The 23697-nt window shown below is 36.1% G+C and overlaps 1 protein-coding gene across 6 annotated transcripts in view; it reads right to left on the bottom strand.

Moving 5' to 3' along the window:
- ZNF148 (zinc finger protein 148) overlaps positions 1-23697 on the bottom strand; it is a 131199-nt gene that overhangs the window by 48925 nt on the left and 58577 nt on the right. For all 6 annotated transcript variants that reach the window (XM_032630227.1, XM_032630232.1, XM_032630233.1 and 3 more), the window contains one exon: positions 5839-5964. In XM_032630227.1, the coding sequence (XP_032486118.1) occupies positions 5839-5964 (126 nt within the window). The remainder of the gene's footprint in view (positions 1-5838; positions 5965-23697) is intronic.

Raw genomic sequence — 23697 nt, 5'->3', positions numbered from 1 at the left:
CTCAATTTAGAATCTTTTTGATTCTAAAATCACTAATCTTTTCTGGGAACCAGTGGTGTATAATAAATTGCTGGGAATGGATTCTCTATATAATTCATAATCTATTTGATTTGTGGGATAGGCTCTTCCTTCCTGAGTTCAGCATAACTCTGAAAAATCAATTTCTACTCAGACCACCTATAGTGTTATAACAAAAAACCCAGTTCCTTTCTTCAGTACCTGATAAGAGATCCTGGCACATAACAGGCACTCAAATTATTTGCTAAGAGAATGAAAAAGGAGATACATTTCAGAATAAGGTAATCAAAAAGCACTCTGCTCTACCTCATTCTATTACTAAAGAGTTTGAAAAGACCTATAAAGCATATATAATACTGGATTAAGATAATATTGTTATATTTTACTGAAAAGGATTCTTAGAGTTCATCAATGTTAACTCAACAATCCTCATAAAACCCTTCTGTGGTGGAAAACGTCATCACCTACTTCACATAAGTCAATAGCAAAGTCGGGTGGTAATACCTCATTTATCCAGAAACTTTTACTATTAAGATTTGAGATTCTCAAGCCCCAACGCAGCCAAAAAAAAAAAAAAAAAAAGTGGTGCTGGGAAAACTGGACAGCTACATGTAAAAGAAGGAAATTAGAACACTCCCTAACACCATACACAAAAATAAACTCAAAATGGATTAGAGACCTAAATGTAAGGCCAGACACTATAAAACGCTTAGAGGAAAACATAGGAAGAACACTCTTTGACATAAATCACAGCAAGATCTTTTTTGATCCACCTCCTAGAGAAATGGAAATAAAAATAAACAAATGAAACTTAAAAGCTTTTGCACAGCAAAGGAAACTACAAACAAGACGAAAAGACACTCCTCAGAATGGGAGAAAATATTTGCAAATGAATCAACAGACAAAGGATTAATTTCCAAAATATATAAACAGCTCATGCAGCTCAATATTAAAAAAACAAACAACCCAATCCAAAAATGGGCAGAAGACCTAAATAGGCATTTCTCCAAAGAAGACATACAGATGGCCAAGCAGCACATGAAAAGCTGCTCAACATCACTAATAATTAGAAAAATGCAAATCAAAACTACAATGAGGTATCACATCACACCAGTTAGAATGGGCATCATCAGAAAATCTACAAACAACAAATGCTGGAGAGGGTGTGGAGAAAAGGGAACCCTCTTGCACTGTTGGTGGGAATGTAAATTGATACAGTCACTATGGAGGACAGTATGGAGGTTCCTTAAAAAACTAAAAATAGAACTACCATATGACCCAGCAATCCCAGTACTGGGCATATACCCTGAGAAAACCATAATTCAAAAAGACACATGCACCCCAATGTTCACTGCAGCACTATTTACAATAGCCAGGTCATGGAAGCAACCTAAATGCCCATCGACACAGAAATGGATAAAGAAGATGTGGTACATATATACAATGGAATATTACTCAGCCATAAAAAGGAACGAAACTGGGTCATTTGTAGAGACGTGGATGGATCGAGACTGTCATACAGAGTGAAGTAAGTCAGAAAGAGAAAAATATTGTATATTAATGCATATATGTGGAACCTAGAAAAACGGTACAGATGAACCGGTTTGCCGGGCAGAAATAGAGACACAGAAGTACAGAACAAACGTATGAACACCATTGGGGAAAGCAGCGGGGGTGGGGGAGACGAATTGGGCGATTGGGATTGACATGTATACACTGATGTGTATAAAACATGACTAATAAGGACCTGCTGTATAAAAAAATAAATAAAATAAAATTCAAAAAAAAAAAAACAGTACTCAGAGTTGTGAGTATTAAATGAGTTAATGATATCAAGTGTTTAGAATAGTGCCTGGCACATACTAGTGTGTGTAAGAGCACTATAAAAATAGTTGTTATTATAAAGTTTGGAAAACAAGAAAAGCTGAGAGCAACCTTTTTAGTATGCAAAGAGTGTTAAAAGAGAATGAACCAGAATAGTAGGAAAGCAATTTCATTTCTTACAATAGTGTTAAATATGGTGGAAGGGTAGACTATTTTATGTGAGGTTTTGCAAAGAACAATAAAAAGAGGGTGAAAATTGACCTCGCCAAGTACTGCAGGGACATGACATTAAAGTCAGGACAATAAATTCAACAAAAGAAGACTAGGTGATCTTTAAAAAGAAAAAAAAAAAAAAGTAAACCATAATCACCCTGGACTCTTTTAGTATAAATGGAAATCCCCTAAATTAGAATCTCCGAGGATGGGGCCTGCGTATTTATAACTGGAATAGACCTATGGGTGATCTAATGCAGAGCCACAAGAACCACTAACATGAATGCACTGAGACTGAATTAAGTCTACTAAAACTTTTCATACATTTCTAATAACTTTAGTTCTCTGTAGTCCTAATCCACAACAAAACAAAAAAAGAGTCAAAGGGGCAATGGAAGGTGATGTTAAGTGGCCACATAGGTACGGCAATGTAAAAATGAATAGTGTATCATTAAGGAATGAGACAGTGAAGCAATTATAAGCAGTCAAAAACTCTTAAAGTCTAGCAGTCAGGAGTTTTCAGGATGAGGGGAAAAAAGCCCTAACATCTCAGTCTTCCCAGAGGGCTTCACTATGATACGTATGATTTTTTCTTTAATGTTTACAACATCAACCCCAAAGCATTAAAAGCTGAATTATGTTCAAATGTACTATGTTTTAAAAGAAAACAACATATTAAAGATTTCCAACTAAGTGGTTAAAATAAAATTAAACATTTAAAAGTGACAAGTTTTTATTATATAGAAAATTTGCTTTCATAAAACAACTTACTCCATGACAGTATCAAATAACTTGATCAAGATAACATTCCCTACCTTGATTACCCTCTTCTTCAGACATGCTGCCAAACGTATTTTGGCAATTTTCAAGTGTCAAATCTACCTTAAGATGACTAAGCTTTGCCATATGATAAAGGCTCAGGAAGCAACTACTGCTTAAAATTCATGGCAGCTAAAAATGACATAACATTACAGTATTTCTCACCACAAAGCTTAGTTGGAAGGGACCAGGTCTACATGGATGTGTAAGCTCTAATATTTTTACTAAAAGTCCATAAGATAACTTCAGTGATACTTCCTGTACAGATCCCCAATCTAACAGGACACAATGGTAACATATACTCAAAATATTAGTAATGGCAAAATCCAAGATTTGGGAAAAGTGTTTCCAGAGAGTAGAGTCCTCTAAGCATAATACATTACAATTAATTGAGAAACTTAAAGCTGTTTTTAAGGAATTTAAAACAAGCAACACATTGATTTATAAACATGAGATAAGGTTTTCTTTCTCTTCATACAGAAAGGGGAGAGTTACTTTAATGAAAAATCAGAAGTGTGAATATTTAAACACATGTTCAAAGTTCTGAGACTCCAGACACAAAACCACTCATCTGGACACTGCAAGACCAGTGTTAAAAACAGACCACAACCATTCTCTGTCCTATTACATGTAACAGGTCAGGATAATCTAAAAATAATTGTTTTTGTTATTCTCACATCCATGTCTGCCATATATTATTTCCAGTCATTTCAGCCTCCTAAGAACTGCTCTAAAAAGACTGCCCAAAACATTTTCTTATATACAATACACTCAGAATAGGCCAAATCTTTCATCTAGCAACTACATAGATATATATACAAATATTTAAATAATGTCCTTAGAAATATTTTGATAATACATTATAAATGACTTTATCTGAAATTAGACAAGGAAAAATGGCTTAAACTGTAAAAATCTGATCTGTACTACCTAGATCATATAAAGATTCCAGATAACACCCTACTAGAAGATAATAATCTGAGTTTTAGTCAGAATTTCAGAATTATACTCAAGAATAGTATCAGAAAAACATGGCAATGAAACATCAAGGAAAATGTACAACTTACATATATTATTTTTAAAGACTTGAAATAGATTCCCCATAGATCAGCAATGAACCCAAAGTAACATAATCATTATCTCAATTTTAGAAATTAACTTTTTCCTCAAAGAACTTGATGTATTCATTAATGTAAAATTTTAAAAGTCTCATATATCACTGAGAAAAACATTAACCTCAAGAAAAGAAAGGGAAGAACGGAAGGGGGGCATAAAGGGATAGCACAAAACATGAAATATAAAATGTCAATAATTATGAAAAAAAACACAAGTTTTAGTATGACCAATATCCAAAGAAATTAAAATTTAAACGATAATGAGACACCCATCTTAAGCTACAAAAAAAACAAAGTCTCATACTCAAGGCTGGTGAGAGTATGGACAAACACACCTTAGGTCCACTGCAGGTAGCAATGTAACTGATACAACATTTCTGGAAGGAGTAACATTATCAAGAAACTTTACTTATTTTGCTTGCTTCCTTGCTTATGTACTCATTTATTTTTAAAGAAACCCTTTTAAAAGTTCACGCACTTTGATTTAGTAGTACACGAAGATCCATACACAAATATTTCAAGAGCAGCATGATTTAAAATGAAGGCAAAGAGAAAACAACTTTCCAACAACAGAGCAATCACTGAATATAATGTGATATATCAAAAAATAATACATTCATTATGCAGGTAATAAAATCTTTATAAAAAAATCTTTAATAACTTTAAAAATAGCTTACATACTCTTTAAGTTACAAATCAGGAAATTCAGACAATCTACACAAATTTGAAAATAGAAAGGGAATATTGCAGAAAATTAAGGTATTCATCTCTAGGAAATGTAACTATGGGTTATTTTAGTCTCTATATTTTTCACACAGTAGCCACGCTTATATATCCTAAAAGCAGTGGTATGTTGGTAAATGTTTAACAACAGTTTAAGGAGTCAGTGGGCTGCATTGCTGATTTCCATGGTGTAAATATTCTCACCATGCCTAATTTCAAGCTACCAATGGTTTTAGCACCAGCTTGCAAAATTCCTGAAAACTCAGCAATCAGCTCTGGCAAGCCAGTACAAACTGGGTTCAGCACACCATTTGAGTCCAAAAGTATACAAATGATGATGATGATTATGATTTAAATCACAAATACAAAAACAAGTAGCCCTCAAAATAAAAAGGTCATGTTATAAAATCTTTTTTAAAAAGCCTTCTTCACTATACAAGGGAAGAAAACAAAAGATGAAAAATAACTATAAAGATATAAATTATACTATACAGAGTTCAAAGACTTCCCTGGAATACCAAAATGCTACATATAGTCAACTACTACTGTACTGAAAAGGAAAAAAGGCAGGCAATTCCTAATAGTATTTACGGGTTAGTTGTTTATTTATTAATCCATTCATTCACCCACAGTATTTATTGAGAGTGCCTTAGGCCTACTATTCCAGGCTCTTAGGATATAGCTGTGAATAAAATTAGTCCCTGCCCTCGTGGAGCTTACAGTCTATTCTAGCACAGTTATCACACAACCTTTTCCTAATGAGTAATCAATACTGAATTTTCCTGAAACCATATATTAACATAAGTAAAACTAATATGAATGAGAAGCAAGGGCACTGCATACCATCTGTTAGTTTTTAAAGAAAAGAGAGACACGGGGTAAGAAAAGTTTGTTTTCAAAAAACACGGTGAAAGGGAAGTGGAAAAATTTAAAGCAGTGGCCCACCACCTCTATTCAGGCAAGCATCCCTTCCTTTCTCTTGGTGAAGCTGATGCAACATTCCAACTTTACTAAGCCATATGAGACTTTTATGTTGCCTATGGTCCAGCCAGATTCCTGCCAATAAGATTAAGCAATTGTATGGGAGTAATATGTTAGGAACCACCACCTTAAAATATTCTCTTACTTTTGCAGGAGAACGTTGTTTCCGTTTCTTCTTTTTCTGTAAGTCTACTGGCTCTCTGATTTGTTTTTTGTCTCTCATCAGTTGCTCAGATACATCAGTAAAAGTAATTTCCTGCTTTACACTTATCTGTTAAAAAAAAAAAGCCAATTTTAGAAATAAACAAAAAGTCTATTGTGACAAAAAGCCATTGCATGCTTAATCCTTTGCTAAACCTACCTACAGGTGCTCCCAAAATGATTATTTGTGTGTGCAAGTAAAGAGTGTGTTGAAGAATTCATTAATATGTAATTGATATGTAAGAATCAACAGTATATAAATTGAGGGAATAAACTAGGATTTTACAAAAATTTATCTGGAAATAAAAAGATTAAAATGTCCTGGGAAAAAATAATTAAGACCTAGCAGAATAAAGGAGAAGTGAGCACACAATTTCACTCCCACATTTAAGGAAACTGATGTTAAAGTTAAAGGCACAAAAAAAGGTTAAATTCCAAAATCAATAAAATACTGGGGGATAAAAGGGGTATTCAGACTTCATGATGGGTTTCTCTCAATTTACAAAACATCACAAAAACAACACAAAATTCTAAAAGGTAATCTCATCAAAAAAGGAATGATAAACTAACAATGAAATCTAATTATCTTTAAGTTCAATGTTTTTGGCAATATCTTAGCCAGTATTTTCCTGGCCTCTACAACCATCATCAAATGTGTGTTTATAGAACTGCATATGGTTTTAGGCCCCTGCTATGTACAAGACACAATTCTAGCTACATGATAACAAGGAATGTTAAGATGTCAACAATGTTATCTCATCTTTAGATCTCAGTTCTCACAAATGTGAAGAGCTGCATGTCCTAAAAATAATATGGGGACTTCCCTGGTGGCACAGTGGTTAAGAATCCATCTCCCACTGCAGGGGACGTGGGTTCAATCCCTGGTCAGGGAACTAGATCCCACATGCATGCCGCAACTAAGAGTTCGCGTGCCACAACTAAGGAGCACACATGTCGCAACTAAGGAGCCCGCGAGCAGCAACTAAGACCTGGCGCAACCAAAAATAAAAAGAAAATTTAATTTAAAAAATATATGGAGGTGCTATGATCATTAACAGTAGCATCAATTCTCATCAGAATTGATGGCGCACAGTCATCCTGCTGTGCTACATTTTCAACCTATCCCTGCAATGAAAACACAAGTATCTTGGAAAACTAAGAAACTTTCAACTCAACAAGCTCTGAAATACGTTAAAAATCCTTGACTCTTCGACCATGTGAGGACACAATGAGAAGTCTGCAACTTGGAAGGGGACCCTCACCCGACCATACTTGCACCCTGATCACGGACTTCCAGCCTCCAGAACAGTGAGAAATAAATTTCTGTTGTTTATAAGCTTCTAAAAAAATCTTGATAATAGTCCAGGAAATACAATGTGCTAATGGCTACATTTTCAAAACATACACTTAAAAAGGGGGTGCAAAAGGTTATAAACATCTTACAGACTCATAGTGTAAAGCTGGAAGACAGAGCTGTGCAGAGGGGTTCACGAGGGAGATGCAACATAAGCAAGGAATTTCAAACTAACCAAATAAAGAACTGGAAGTTTTCAAAAATTCCTGAAATGTGGGGGGCGTGAGAATTGCAAATCAAGGAGAACCTAGGCATAAAAACATGACTATAAATGATTATTTAGCTAATAATTCTTTCTATCAGGTTAGAGAATCGTACTAATGACCATTCTTATGGCTTCTTTTGGTGTAATTATTTGAAACATAAAATAGAATGGTAAGGTCACCTCCAACAAGGCTTTGGAACACAGACACGTTACCATCTTTGAAGTGATGTTTACTGAAATACAACTATTGAAACTGGGTATGAGACAAGGAGAAATGACAACAGACTAAGCAGCTGCTGAACTGCTCTGTCTTATGTTGCAGCAAAAAGTAGTTCCAACATTTCTGTCAACTTATAAATTACAAAGAAACCATGAAAACATAGCATGCAGCAGTAAGAAAGAGCCGGGGACTTCCTTGGTGGCACAGTGGTTGAGAACCCGCCTGCCAATGCAGGGGACACAGGATCGAGCCCTGGTCCGGGAAGATCCCACATGCCACGGAGCAACTAAGCCTGTGCGCCACAACTACTAAGCCTGGGCTCAGAGCCAGCGAGCCACAGCTACTGAGCCCACGTGCCACAACTACTGAAGCCCGTGCCCCTAGAGCCTGTGCTCCGCAACAAGAGAAGCCACCACGATGAGAAGCCCGTGTGCTGCAACAAAGAGTAGCCCTTGCTCGCCACAACTAGAGAGAGCCTGCGCACAGCAAGGAAGACCCAATGCAGCCATAAATTAACTAATTAATTAATTTAAAAAAAATGAGACCAACTTTTTTTCAGCAAAAGTGTCGAGTAGAGTGTAAGACAGATTCACAAATAGGTTCTTCAATAAGAAGCTATTCACAAACAAGGGAAGAACCTTTATGTGCACACAGTGAAAAACATTAATTCATATATCTGAACCTTTTATCTATTTTCATATATATGGAAAGTGATCATATTGGTACTAGCATTGACAAATATAAGGTACACTTTTAACATTATGAAAGCACAGACCAAAACCTAGAAGTATCAATGAATCAAAGCATTGTGAATACCAAGAGGCACATAGCAAGTTACATGTTTAGAACAGTCCAACAGGCTTATCACTCATAAATGGAACAAAGTAATCTCTACATATAACACAACCACACACTAAAGTATACGGTCCAGCCTAAGGTGCTTAGAAAGGATGTTGGTAAATCCATAAACATAAAGAGATGGGTATGAAAATGACAAGGCAACTAGAAAGAATGAGGTGCAAAAAGTCTGGGAAAATGAATATTCTTTGGCCCAAGAAAGACTACAATAATCTATAAAAACATGTAAACTTCTTAAGCATGACAAAAGAGTCAACAATTCATCTATAAGTTCCCTACTATTTCCTTGAGAACTATCTTTAAAAGAAAATCAAGTACTCAGTGTTACTTTTCACCTAAAATAAAACAAAGTATAGTTAATCAAAGCAGGCATTTGCAGATGTGTGATAGTTGAAAAGACAGGTTTGCTGGATTTTTGAAACATTCATTGGAACATCAAGAAAATCAATAGGCTAGGAAGTATGTCAGATTAAAAAACAAAGGCAAGAAAAACCTCTGGTTTCTTCCCCATAGCTTAATCTTTACCATTTCACCTAGTCCCATGTACAACCTCCTGCCTACATTTGAGAGCCTGAATTTCAATGCTTTTCTCACTACCAAACCAGAAATACCATCAATATTGTCAATCACCCTACTCATACTTCTCTCATAAGATTTCACTAAACCCAGACGCTTCTCCACCTGAAGCTGTTAAGACCCCTGCTCATCCACTGATCAAAGCTCCCTCTGGATCTCCACTTTGAGACTGGGTAAGCCATCAGGCATGACTCCCATGTCATATTTACCTTGTATATTCATCTAACTTCTTCCCCAACATCCTATCAAGAGGCAGAGCCCATGCTTCCTCACCCCTTTCCACTGCCCAAGCTGGTTCATTCTTGCTAGTTCTAATATATATCTCCTAATTATACTGAGGTATTCCTCATTTTTGATCACTCTCTCTTTATTCTCCCAACTTTAAACATAAAGAGGCCTCTCTATATTGAAAAAATCTTTCCCTTGATTCTAATCACTAGTAAATCACGCCCAGAATCCAGAATGACTCCTTCTTTTTCAGGACTTATTTCATGTCTTTTATATTTCACTATTTCATGTACCTGTATCTTATCTTGGTATCTGAAAATAAGATAGTCTTCTTTTGTATTTCTCATAACAGCTTTCACTCACTTATTCATTCAACAGCTATTAAGTACCTGCTACATGCTAAATTCAGTCAGTCTAAAGTAATACAATGGAAGCTTTAAATTTACTGAGATTCTAGTATGTACAGAGCAAAATACCAGATACTGAGAACACATTCTATGACAAGGTCTCCTTTCCAAAGGTCTTAAAATGGAGATGGGAAGTTTTGATGCCTTAAAAAAAAAAAAAAACAAGTAACACTAATAAACGAATAAAATGGCACATATTTGGCTCAATCTAAATGAATGATACAGGGAATAAGGGCAGGAACCAAATGGAGAAATTCATGAGATCTGAAATAACTGCAACTATATCTATCCCCCTTTAATTTTTTTCTTCCAAACATGCTACTCTTCCCAACAACTTTCTTCCACACTCAATAATGTTATTAAGCGATGTAACAAATTTAAACATACCTAAAATAATGTTGCTAGACATAGTATGTGAAGAACATTTCATGTCGTTTGCAAATTTTGGTCTACCCCTAACTCCCAAACAAGGTGACCCCTTATAATCATTTTGGACTCTTCTTTCACTTCATTCTCAATATCCTACGTCCATATGCATTTCATTCAAAGTAGCCTTATCAACCTTGATACTTTAGGGCATTATCATCTACCAATGTATTCTTTCACAAATAAATTAATATAAAACTGTTTTCTTGCCATTTCCCCAATGAGGAAATCTACAATAGCTCCTTGTTGCCCATAATATCAATTATACTCTCCCCAGCTCAGCTTTCAAGATCCTACACAATCTACTTTACAGAAAAGACCTAGGTCACTTGGCAGAAGTATCTGTTCTTACCATCTCCCCATTTCTGGAGCCATATGTTCCTTTCAATTTTCAATTTCTCTTTTAGGTATTCTCATTCATCTTCCCACCCCTGTTTAAGAAAAAAGAAAGCATCTTGTGCTTTCCTCTATATTCTGTGCTACTGACTCCATTACCACCCATCTCTAAGGCTCTGCAGCTTCACTGTCTCTCTAAAATAATCTCCCTACTTCACCAACTACTTCTCTGCCTAAAAGCACGCTTAAATTTACCCTATAAATTCTTGTGGACCAAAATATTTCCAGCAACTTCCTTCCTCTTATGGCCAAACTTTTCAAAAGAATAATCTGTAGTAATAAGCATATAGGCAAAATAACTGCCACCAAACTTAGAGAAATGGTTATTCTGAGAGTAAAAACAGTATGTAGTCATATAAGAAGAATGTGTAACTATCGCTAGAAGGAAATGGTTCCAAAATACTGCCTAGGAAACAAATTGAATCAAAGTGACCACAAGTACTACAAGTGTTTAAATGTAAAAAGAAAGATATAAAACAATTAACTGTACTGCAAATATACTGCCTAAATAATGTAGCAATATTTAGAAGTATTCATGGAGTCCAGAAAAAGAGAAATTTAACACCAAGAATATATCTCTGTGTGTATGCGTGTTTATTTCCAGGATGGTTTTGGAAAGAACAGTTACATATAACCAGTCAACAGGAAGATTTCTAATTCCAAGCTCATGAAGCTACAGAACAGGGCCACGAAGAAAAGCAGCACATTGATGGACAGGCCTTTATGTGAATCATGACCCATAACCCTCCCTTTCTGCCTGACCCGACTGCATTCAAACTTCTGAAAGGAGCTACATTTGTCAGGGTCTGAGAAAGTCCATAACTATCTTTTGCTTTTGAAAAGGTTCAGGGACCCACAGTTCACAACAAACATTCTAGTGTACTTCTCTATAATATTTCTCATTATAAATTTGCATTTTGGTTGCTATATCAGCATCTTACAATTTAGATAACTATAAGATGAAGTGGAAGAAGTGATCAAATCAAGTTATCTTACCTGAAACAGTGCTGACCACCCCCAACCTACCCAGAAATTCTATTCTTTTAACTTCTATAGCATCATGGTTTAAGTTCTTTGCTGTTCCTCACACAAGTTCTTCTGCATCCATCCTTCTACTATATATGTACCTTTATTTTGTAAGAGTTTTAGTACACCTCTATCAGTGGCTCTCAAAGTTTCGTCCAGGGACTTCTGAAGATCCCTGACACACTTTCCAGTGGGGTGCTCCATGAGGTCAAAAATACTTCCATTATAATACCTATTTTTTTCCACTCTCCTCTTATGAGTATATAGCGGCAAAATTGTAAAACACATTCTCACGAAATTTTTTATTTATAAAAGGGTTATATTTCATTAAAAATATGTTAACATGTAATGAGATTTGTTACTGATAAATAAATAAAATTTTAAATTTCTCAGTTTTAATTTCTAAAATGGTAAATATCAATATATATAACCAACAGAAGAGCTGTTAAGAGTCCTCAATATTTTTAAGAATAAAGGGGTCCCCAAGACCAGAAATTTTGAGAACCACTGAGCTAGATACATCTTAACTATATTTTGCATTCCCTCCCTTTTCTCCATTCAATTTCTTTCAATACAGGTGCCTGGGCCCAACCAACATAAAGAAATTAGTTATAGACGTGTGTGCATGTGTGAGTTAGTAGACACACATGTACTGCCTAGCTCTGTCGGCTGAGATCACTAAGAAGCAATGAAATCCAACACAACTAGCATCCAAAACTTAGTTTCTAAATACATTATCCAAACAAAAGGAAATGGAGCTCCTTGGAGAAGCAACTGATTTCAAAGCTGGGCAAAGAAAACTATACGATGACCTTGGAACATCTTGTGGTGCCAGAAACTAGAGTACATGTCAAAAGGACACAAGGGTCTGTCTGAAAGAGCTCCCAATAGGCAAAGCTGAAACAACTTGAGCAAAAAAAAAAAAATGATATTACCAGATTATAACTCAAAGAATAAGGCAATATCCATTCTGATATAAATGGAAATAATTTTTTTAAATGGAGAGAAGGGACAGCTACAATTAACATAAATATAGAAGGAATGAGGAAAATACAAATTCACATTTAGGCAAACACTACATTAATAACTACAACTGGCAGGATCCACCAATGGATGCTTAAATAGGTAGGAAAAAATTTCAGTAGAAATAGGATATTTAAGCAGATTCAAACTATTTCCTACAAGATATTTGCCAATTACAAAGAAGAAAAAAGTGACTTTAAGGGAAAAACTGGCAGATATGACGTTAACAAAGTACTGAGAGTGCAATATCACCTGTAATAAGACATACACCCACATTTTATAGTCCTTGATATGATACACTGAGAAGAGCACAACATTTCTGTGGATTTTGTCGAAAAATGAAAGCTTCAATCTAATCATAAGAAACATCAGGCAGGGACTTCCCTGGTGGTCCAGTGCCTAAGACTCCACACTCCCAATGCAGGGGGCCTGGGCTCAATCCCAGGTCAGGGAACTAGATCTGCATGCCACAACTAAGAGTTCACATGCCACAACTGAAGATCCCACATGCTGCCACTAAGACCCAGCACAGTCAAATAAATAAATATTTTAAAAAGAGAAAAAAAAAGAAAGAAAACATCAGGCAGCCGCAAATTAAGAGACATTCTACAAATAACTAACCAATACTCATCAACTATCAAGGTCATAAAAGATAAGCAAAGACTGAACAACTGTCATGGAATGGTGGAGACTCAAGAAGATACAACTAAATACAACATGGAATCCTGAACTGAATCCTGGAACAGAAAAGGGGTATTAGTGGAAAAACAGATGAAATTCAACTAAGGTCTGTAGTTTATTTAATAGTATTTTACCAATATTAAGTTCCTGGTTTTGATAACTGTACTATGGTTGCATAAGCTTTGATATTAGAGGAAGCTGGGTGATGAGACTATGTGAACTCAGTACTACTTCTGCAACTTTCTCATAAATCTAAAATTATTTCATAATAAGTTTTAAAAAATTATTCTATAATTTTTCTAAACTAAAAATAGAGTTGCCACATGATCCGGCAATCCCACTGCTGGGTATATATCCAGAGAAAACTATAATTCAAAAAGATATATGCACCCCAATGTTCATAACAGCACTAAGTACAATGGCCAAGACATGGAAGCAACCTAAATGTCCATCAACAGATGAATGGATGAAGAAGATGTGGTACATATACACAATGGAATACTACTCAGCCATAAAAAAAGAACAGAATAATGCCATTTACAGCAACATGGATGGACCTAGAGAATATCATACTAAGTGAAGTAAGTCAGAAAGAGAAAGACAAATATCATATGATATCACTTATATGTGGAACCTAAAATATGACACAAATGAACTTATTTACAAAACAGAATCAGAGACATAGGAAACAAACTTACAGTTACCAAAGGGGAAAGGGAGCGGAGGAGGGATAAATCAGGACTTTTGGATTGGCAGATACAAACTACTATATATAAAATAAACAACAAGATCCTACTGTATAGCACAGAGAAAAGAATATAGAAAAGAATGTGAAAAAGAATATGTACATATATATAAACACACACACATATATACATATATATGTATAACCGAATCACTTTGCTTTAAACCAGAAACCAACACAACATTGTAAATCAACTACTCTTCAATTAAAACAAAAAACCCAGGGGCTCCCCTGGTGGCGCAGTGGTTAAGAATCCACCTGCCAATGCAGGGGATGTGGATTTGAGCCCTAGTCTGGGAAGACCCCACATGCCGCGGAACAACTAAGCCCGTGTGCCACAACTACTGAGCCTGCGCTCTAGAGCCCGCAAGCCGCAACTACTGAGCCCACGTGCCACAACTACTGAAGCCCGCGCACCTAGAGCCGGTGCCCCGCAACAAGAGAAGCCACTGCCTTGAGAAGCCCACGCACCGCAATGAAGAGTAGCCCCTGCTCACCACAACTAGAGAAAGCCTGTGAGCCGCAATGAAAACCCAATGCAGCCAAAAATAACATAAATAAATTTTTTAAAAACCCAGCATTTATATGGTGTTCTACAAATTTGTGATGCCTCCTCAGCATAGTAACTATAATTTATCTGACATTTACTATGTGCCAGGCACTGTTCTAGGTACTAAGGATACAATGGTTGGGCATGCAGGGAGGGAGGGGGGGTGCTCTTGGTCTCTATCCTGTATAATCTATTGCATTTAATCCTACAGTAAGACTATGAGGTTAGCATTTTCATCCCATTTTACAAATAAGAAAACTAAGGCTGAGAAAGGTTATTTGCCTAAGGGAAACAAAAATTTCCACCCAAGTCTTCCAAATCCAGCAACAGAGATCCTACTTACTGTTATCTGTGAATTATTTTTTATCCTCATGTTACCAATAAAGAAACTAAAACTTCACAGAGGTAAGTGTCTTACCCAAGCTATTGGATTTCAACCCTAGGACTTAAACCACGATTTTGTATCTCTTAATCTGGTGTTATTTCCATTACTATTGGGTTGGCCGAAAAGTTCCTTCAGTTTTTGGTTTTTTTTAATTTATTTATTTATGGCTGTGTTGGGTCTTCGTTTCTGTGCGAGGGCTTTCTCTAGTTGTGGCAAGCGGGGGCCACTCTTCATCACGGTGTGCGGGCCTCTCACTATTGTGGCCTCTCTTGTTGCGGAGCACAGTGTCCAGACACGCAGGCTCAGTAATTGTGGCTCACGGGCCTAGTTGCTCTGCGGCATGTGGGATCTTCCCAGACCAGGGCTCGAACCCATGTCCCCTGCATTGGCAGGCAGATTCTCAACCACCGCACCACCAGGGAAGCCCTCCTTCAGTTTTTAAGTGAAAATAAAAGACACATTTTTCATTTTCACCAAGGACTTTATTGAACAACGTATTCACTGTTTTGCTCCACTACCTTCTGCCATTTTTCAGGCAACTTCATAATTCCATGTTCCCAAAACTTTTTATCTTTTTGAGCAAAGAACTGTTCCAGGTGCCTTTTACGGTCTTCCAAGAAATTTTTTCCATTAAGAGAATTTTGTAAAGACCGAAATAAATGAAAATCTGAAGGTGCAATGTCTGGTGAATATGGAGGATGTATCAGAACTTCCCAGCCAAGCTGTAACAGTTTTTGCCTGGTCGTCAAAGAAACACGCAGTCTTGCATTAACCTGATGGAAGATAATGCGTTTTCTGTTGACTAATTCTGGATGCTTTTCGATGAGTGCTGCTTTCAGTTGGTCTAATTGGGAGCAGTACTCGTTGGAATGAATTGCTTGGTTTTCCGGAAGGAGCTCATAATAGAGGACTCCCTTCCAATCCCACCATATACACAACCTCACCTTCTTTGGATGAAGACCAGCCTTTGGTGTGGTTGGTGGAGGTTCACTTCGCTTGTCCCACAATCTCTTCCGTTCCACATTATTGTACAGTACCCACTTTTCATCGTGCATCACAATTTGCTTTAAAAACAGAACGTTTTCATTACGTTTAAGTAGAGAATCGTGGGACTTCCCTGGTGGCCCAATGGTTAAGAATCCGCCTGCCGTATGTATAGCTGATTCACTTTGTTATAAAGCAGAAACTAACACACCATTGTAAAGCAATTATACTCCAATAAAGATGTTAAAAAAAAAAAAAAGAATCTGGCTGCCAATGCAGGGGACATGAGTTCAATCCCTGGTCCAGGAAGATTCCACACACCTCGGAGCAACTAGGCCCATGCACAACTACTGAGCCTGTGCTCTAGAACCCGAGAGCCACAACTACTGAGCCCGCGTGCCACTACTACTGAAGCCTGCATGCCTAGAGCCCGTGTTCCACGAGAAGCCACCACAATGAGAAGCCGGCGCACCACAACCAAGAGTAGCCCCCGCTCGCCACAACTTAGAGAAAGCCCGCCCCCAGCAACGAAGACCCAACGCAGCCAAAAATAAATTAGTTAATTTTTTTAAAATGCTTCCCAGGGCTTCCCTGGTGGTGCAGTGGTTGAGAGTCCGCCTGCCGATACAGGGGACACGGGTTCGTGCCCCGGTCCAGGAAGATCCCACATGCCGCAGAGTGGCTGGGCCCGGGAGCCATGGCCGCTAAGCCTGCGCGTCCGGAGCCTGTGCTCCGCAACGTGAGAGGCCACAACAGTGAGAGGCCCACATACCACACACACACACAAAAACCCAAAAAGCTTCCCCAAAAAAGTAGAGAATCGCATGCGGAAATACAGTCAAAAAGGTTTTTTTCACTTAACTTATGTGGAACCCAAATATCAAAGTGATTAACATAGCCAAGCTGGTGCAAATGATTTTCAAAGCTTAATTTGTATATATTGAGTATGTCGGCTATCTCCCTCATGGTATAACATTGATTGTTTTCAATTAATGTCTTGATGTGATCACTATCAACTTCAACTGGTCTACCCGACCGAGAAGCATCGTCCAGGGAGAAATCTCCAGGAAACTTCGCAAACCACACGTTCAACCAGTCACAGCACCTTCTCCATTTGCATTTCAGTTGGGTTTTTACCTTTCTTGAAATAATAAAGCATAATACACCAAAAATGTTGCTTTTTTCTTCCATCTCCAATATTAAAATGGCTACACAAAAATTCACCAATTTTGATATTTTTTTTAAAATGCATACTGATATGACGGCTGTCACAATACAATCAAACAAAACTGTTTCGAATGAAGTTAAAGACAACTTAGTGCTACTAGACCATCTTACGGAAAAAAATGAATGAACCTTTTGGCCAACACAATATAACTGCTTCTTAAAAATCTAAATTAATCAAACTTATTCAAAAAGATTTTTACACAAACATATTTCATTTTCCCTTATATAAACTACAGTTACGTTGCTGCCAAAATGTGGAAAGAACTTCTAGTGGTTCAAGAGAAAGGAAATAATTTAAAAAAAAATAAAGTCGACAAAATGTCAACAATATTTATTGAAGCGTTAAGACTTGAGTTTCAATCCCTTCTCTTCCAATTATTATTTGGTAAACTTGGCTTCCATAAGTAGCATGGAAAAATAAAAAAAGCATAGGTTGGGAGTTAAAAGAAATACAATCTAATCCCAAAGAGTGATACTAGCAGTGTGAGGCTAAACAACTAAAATTTAATCATTTGGAACTTTCTTCACCTATAAATGGAGGGAATATTCCTCACAGAACTTCTGTAGAGTTAAAAGAGATTATATAGGTAAAGCATCAACTATAGTACATAGCAATATATAGTTGATTTTTTGATGTTACTGATTATCATAATCATTTCCTCATCTGTTTATTAGTGGTATAATAATATCCAGCTTACACACATCAGAAAATCAAATGAGATTACATAAAAAGCACCCTGAAAACCTTCAAGTTCTGAATAAATATCTATGGTTATTAATTATTATTACACAACTGCAGATGTGTAATTGCTTAGATACATAGAAGATTACCAATTTCTACAGACATCTCCACTTAGACATCCTATTATCTAAAACTCAATACTGCTAAAAATAAAACCTTTTTTCACACCAGAACCTCCTTCCAAACTCCCTGCCTTTCTTTCTTCCCCGTGCCTTTCAATATGCTGTATTATATCCCAGTCTCCCATCTAAAGACATCTTTTAATTTTCTTCTCCACTCCCAACCCAAGACCAAGTCCAGTTGTTTTCCTTTTTTCTCAATATCACGTACAAATCTGGAAATTATATTTCACATTTCCTACTCCAGATCATTTAAAAAGACATTAAATTGGGAATCTCATACACTACTAGAGGGAGAATAAATTGATCAACATTTGTGGACTATAAATTGGCCAGTATATAATCAAGAGTCTTAAGAAACCTATACTGAAGAAATAATCTCACATGACAACAATGCCTACATGTAACATCACAATATTCTTTACGATCATAAATAAAGTGCAAACAGTCTAATACCCAGTAAAGAAAGAGTGAGATAAATTACAATACAGCTATATGACATACAGTAATTAGAAATCTTACTTTTGATTAATATTAATGACATAGTGAGATGTTCATTGTTTGAGGTTAAATGATATAGATAAATATGTTGATAAATATATATATTTTTTTTTTTTTTTTTTTTTATGCGTTACGCGGGCCTCTCACTGCTGTGGCCCCTCCCGTTGCGGAGGACAGGCTCCGGACGCGCAGGCCCAGCGGCCATGGCTCACGGGCCCAGCCGCTCCGCGGCATGTGGGATCCTCCCAGACCGGGGCACGAACCCGTGTCCCCTGCATCGGCAGGCAGACTCTCAACCACTGCGCCACCAGGGAAGCCCGATAAATATATTTTTACAATTTTACACAAACACAAATACATATGCAGCACATTTTATATAAACACAACATATGCAGAAAACAAACAAAAAAAGGAAATACTAACAACAAAATGTTAGTGATTATCCTAGAGTAGTAAGATTACAGCAATTTTTATTATCTTCTTTATAGTTTTTAAATTTTTACATTTTCTCAACAAACATGTGTTACTTTATAATCCTAAAAAGACATTAAGTCCAGTCTTAGTACAAATCCTTAGTATTAATCAAAGAAAAATCTATTCATTGTTATCTTAATGTATTAAGTTATTCTAAGAAATGAAACATTAAGCCAGCAACGTGAAACTGAAAACATTTCTATGGGTGAGTTGGAAAAAAGAAAAAGCCATCAAGTAAATCTTGATCCCTATACTCACATCATCAGCAAAAATCAATTCCAAACGGATTGTTAATCTAAATAGAAAAGGAAAATCAAAGTTTCTAGAAGTTAACAAAGGAAAATATCTTCATCACCTTGGGGCAGGCAAAGAATTCTTAAATAGGATACACAAAACACCAAAAGGAAAAGACATATATTGAACTTCATTAACACTGACTTTTGTTCATCAAAAGAGTATAAAAAGGCAAATCAGAGTGGAAGAGTGGAAAAGTTAATTGATATATATATCCAACAAATATATAAAGAACTATTACAAATCTGTAAGAGAAAGAAACAACCTAATAGAAAAATGGGCAAAAGATGAACAAGTACCTTACAAAAAAATAATATCCAAATTGTCAGTAAACATGAAAGGCACTCAATTTCATTAGTTATCAGTGAAATGCAACCTAACAGATACCAAGGATACAGAGCAATTAGTATAAATTGGCAAAACCATTGAGAAAAACTTCTGACAGAAATTCCTATAGCTGAACATATCCATACCCAGCAAACTCAATCCTAAGCAGCATAAAACCAACAGAAATGAGTGTGCACATGCACCGAAAGACACAGCCATGAATATACACAGCAGGGAATTCCCTGGCAGTCCAGTGGTTAGGACTCAGAGCTTTCACCGCCAGCGCCGGGGTTCAATCCCTGGTCGGGGAATTAAGATCCTGCAAGCCACTTGGCACAGCCAAAACAAAAGAGCACTTTTCAGAATAGCCAACATCTTGAAACAAGATGGCTATTATATTAGATATACTAGAATGAATAAATTTTGATACATTCACAAAACTGACAATTATACAGAAATGAGAATAAACAACTACCTATGCAATAACATGGACATACCTCATAAAAAATGTAAAACAAAGAAATCAGACATCAGAGTAGATAGTACATGATTCTATTTATACTGAACTCAAAGTCAGGTACAGCTAACTGACCATGATAAAAGTGTTTGGGTAGGGGTTATCTTATCTTTAGGAATTAGAGGAGGGTTGTGACTAAAAGGGATACAAGAAGGGGAGGGCCTCTGGGATACTGATAATGTTCTATGTCTTAACGTGAGTATCGGTTACACATGTATGTTCATTTTTGAGGAAATTTGTGACTTACAATTTGTGCACTTTTCAGTATGAATGCTGTATTTCAATAAAAAGACATATACCTAGAGAAAGAGCTTTACAAATATGTAGACATATAGATAGATACAAGAAACATGCTTGTGTATATAGATATCTATATATATAAGCATGATCCTTTCATCATTATTTCATTCAAACAAATCTAGTAATAACAAATATCCATCAATAGGGGAGCGGTTAAATAAAATAAGGCACGTCATTTAATCATTCATTAAAATAAATAAGCAAGCTTTATATGCAATAACATGGAAATTTCTACAAAATGTTATTAAATGAATAATGCAAATTTCAAAAGTATATAAAAATAACATCTAATTTGTATAAAACAAAATGTATATTTTCATAAGATATACATTTACAAAACACATTATATAGAAATAAATACAGACACATATTCTGTACGTTTGTTATAAATTTAAAATTTCCAGGATATCAGTATTGGTGGTTATCTCTTTGGAATCAGAGTAGGAAACAAGGAACTTTTACTTTTTTCTTTGTTCTCTTCTATACTATTTTAATTTTTATAAGGACTATGTAGTCCTTTTATAATAAACTTCATCATACAATTATGAAAAAACCCCAAGTAGACATCTCTGAGACTGATCTAGCTAGAATGACCCTATCACAGCCTTGTCTATAATGATTTACAATCTGGGCACTACTTGATGTAAGAAAGAGTGTAATTCTCATTCAGTACCACTATCTCACAATTCCAAACCAAGCAATTAGACATCAAAGATCAGACAGAACTATATGAAAAGTGTTAGGAGACTGGCTATGTTATTAAAGAATCTAAAAAGAAATCTTCTATTAACAATTTATGTCCACCTAAGGGGAAAAGAGAAAGATAAATTGAGTCCAACAACTTTACGAGCACTGGAGGATACTGAAAAATAGACCATTTTGGGTTAGCTCTCTAAAACAACCTACTAGTGGAGATACCTTGATTCATCGACTTGCCAGGTGAGTTGAAATCAGTAACAATAAGCAATAATATGACTCTCACCAGGAAAAACTATAAAGCAAGATTACTCACTCCATGTTTTCTGCTAAAATATTGATTCCTATCAAATAGGACACTTTCTAAGCGCCATATAAGCAAGTAAAATCTTGTTTAAAATAAAAACCCTAGAGAACTGATATAAATTACCATATATTTTCTTTAAAATGAGCTCAATTAATAAATGTGTTTCTGAAAATGACAGCCGAAGAGTATGCTGAAGTAAAAAGCATTTGAATGCGGGCGGGGGGAGTACCTCTTTAAGTATACAGACCCAATAAAAGCCAATGCAATCGCCTCAAAAGACAAGGACCCAAGCTGCAAGGAACATAAAATTACTTCTGAATCCCCCAAATGAACTTTAAAAGAAATACAATGCTAATAAGAACTGGCTACAACTAATAAATAACTTTGTTGAAAAAGTATACAGGTCATAGGGATAACAAGTTGGGAGTTAGCCAGAAAGAGAGGAAGAAACATATCATACCAATGACTATTTAAGCAAATAAATAGAGCCACACAGACTTGTCACCTTCTAGGATGATTGTGAAAGATCATTTGTTACCAATAAATGTAATACAATTCTGCAACTAAAACAGAGTATAAAATATGTGGCAAAAATAGTTAAGTATCTTAAAATCAGTGACATGGATAAAATGATTATTATTTTTGTTGTTGTTAAATAGGAGAGGAAAAGTCACTCATTACAGGACATATACTAAAATTCCTAGCAACAGCGTATTGGAGTTTTATTGACTGGAGCAACATGTATTTGGGGAAATATTTATACAATTCTCCTTAAACTAGTGACAGGATTTAAGGCAATTTTAAAGCTAAAAACAAAAGAGAGGTCTTAAAGCAAGGGCTAAATAAGTTGAGTTTCCTAGACCATTAAACAAAATAATCATAAATACTAAATGCATAAAAGGATGTCTACAATTTTATTCATGCTGTTTTACAGCACAGAAATTCATGACTAAAATTAAAAACCTACACAAGCGCTGAAGTATATTTTTTCAGGAATACCTTACACTTTATTATATCATCAAATGACTAGAACATGATTTTTTATAGCTCCTAATTTATAAAATTCTTTCCTTCAAGTACAATCCAATAGCCTTCTAGAAAACAAATGTGGCATATATCGTTACGAATGACAGTTTGCTCTATTTTGTCAATACAAACATGTCCTTTACTCTTCAACATACTTGATATCAAACTGGAAAAATATAGACCATAAAGTTCCCAATCCCTCTTCTATGGGTGTAAGAATTAAAAGGATAAGCTAAATACTTTTTTTCAAATTTCTGAAATAAATTTAGTTTTTGAGTTGAGAAGCTTTCTAACACAGTGCTATCCAATAAAGCTTCCAGCAATGATGGAAATATTCTTTATCTATGCTAATACAGAAGCCATCAACCACATGTGGCTACTGAGCACTTGAAATGTGGCTAATGCAACTGAGGAACTGAAATATTAGTTTTAGCTCATTTTAATTCAAATTTCTAACATCTTTGAAAACAAAGTTCTAATGAGCAAACTACGGACATTCACAAGTTGGCCTGCAGGACTTCCTGGTGGCGCCGTGGTTAAGAAGCCACCTGCCAGTGCAGGGAACACAGGTTTGAGCCCTGGTCCAGGAAGATCCCACATGCCACAGAGCAACTAAGCCCATGCGCCACAACTACTGAGCCTGCGCTGTAGAGCCCACGAGCCACAACAACTGAGCCCGACTGCCGCAACTACTGAAGCCCCTCTGCCTAGAGCCCGTGCTCCGCAACAAGAGAAGCCACCGCAATGAGAAGTCCGCGCACCGCAACAAAGAGTAGCCCCCACTTGCCAAAACTAGAGAAAGCCCGCGCACAGCAACGAAGACCTAACGCAGCCAAAAATAAATAAATAAAATATATTTTTTAAAAAGGTTGGCCTGCAGACTGCAGACTGCTGTTGAAAATGTAGAGCCACAGAGTTGAAGCTGGGTGACTGATTTAGAGTAGTACAGTCAAGATAAATCCTGAAAACCAGCAGTTACCTCAAATGAAAAACTTTTACTTCAACTGTCACGAAACAATAGGGTGTTTACATAGGCTACAGAACCTAAACCGTTATTAACAGTTTAAGAAAACACAAAACTCAACTTTTTGTTTTGAATTAACAAAAAAAAGTTAATATGAAATAAAGTTCTTTGTGACTTCCAAGAGAATGAGCAAATAAAAGGAAAAAGCACTTATATGTTCAATATCTATTTTTAAAAGACTTTTA

Source organism: Phocoena sinus, chromosome 4, assembly GCF_008692025.1.
Source record: "Phocoena sinus isolate mPhoSin1 chromosome 4, mPhoSin1.pri, whole genome shotgun sequence".
In the NCBI taxonomy this organism is placed as follows: domain Eukaryota; kingdom Metazoa; phylum Chordata; class Mammalia; order Artiodactyla; family Phocoenidae; genus Phocoena; species Phocoena sinus.
The sequence above is the reverse complement of the archived record's forward strand: the minus strand, read 5'-3'. Positions and strand labels throughout refer to the sequence as shown.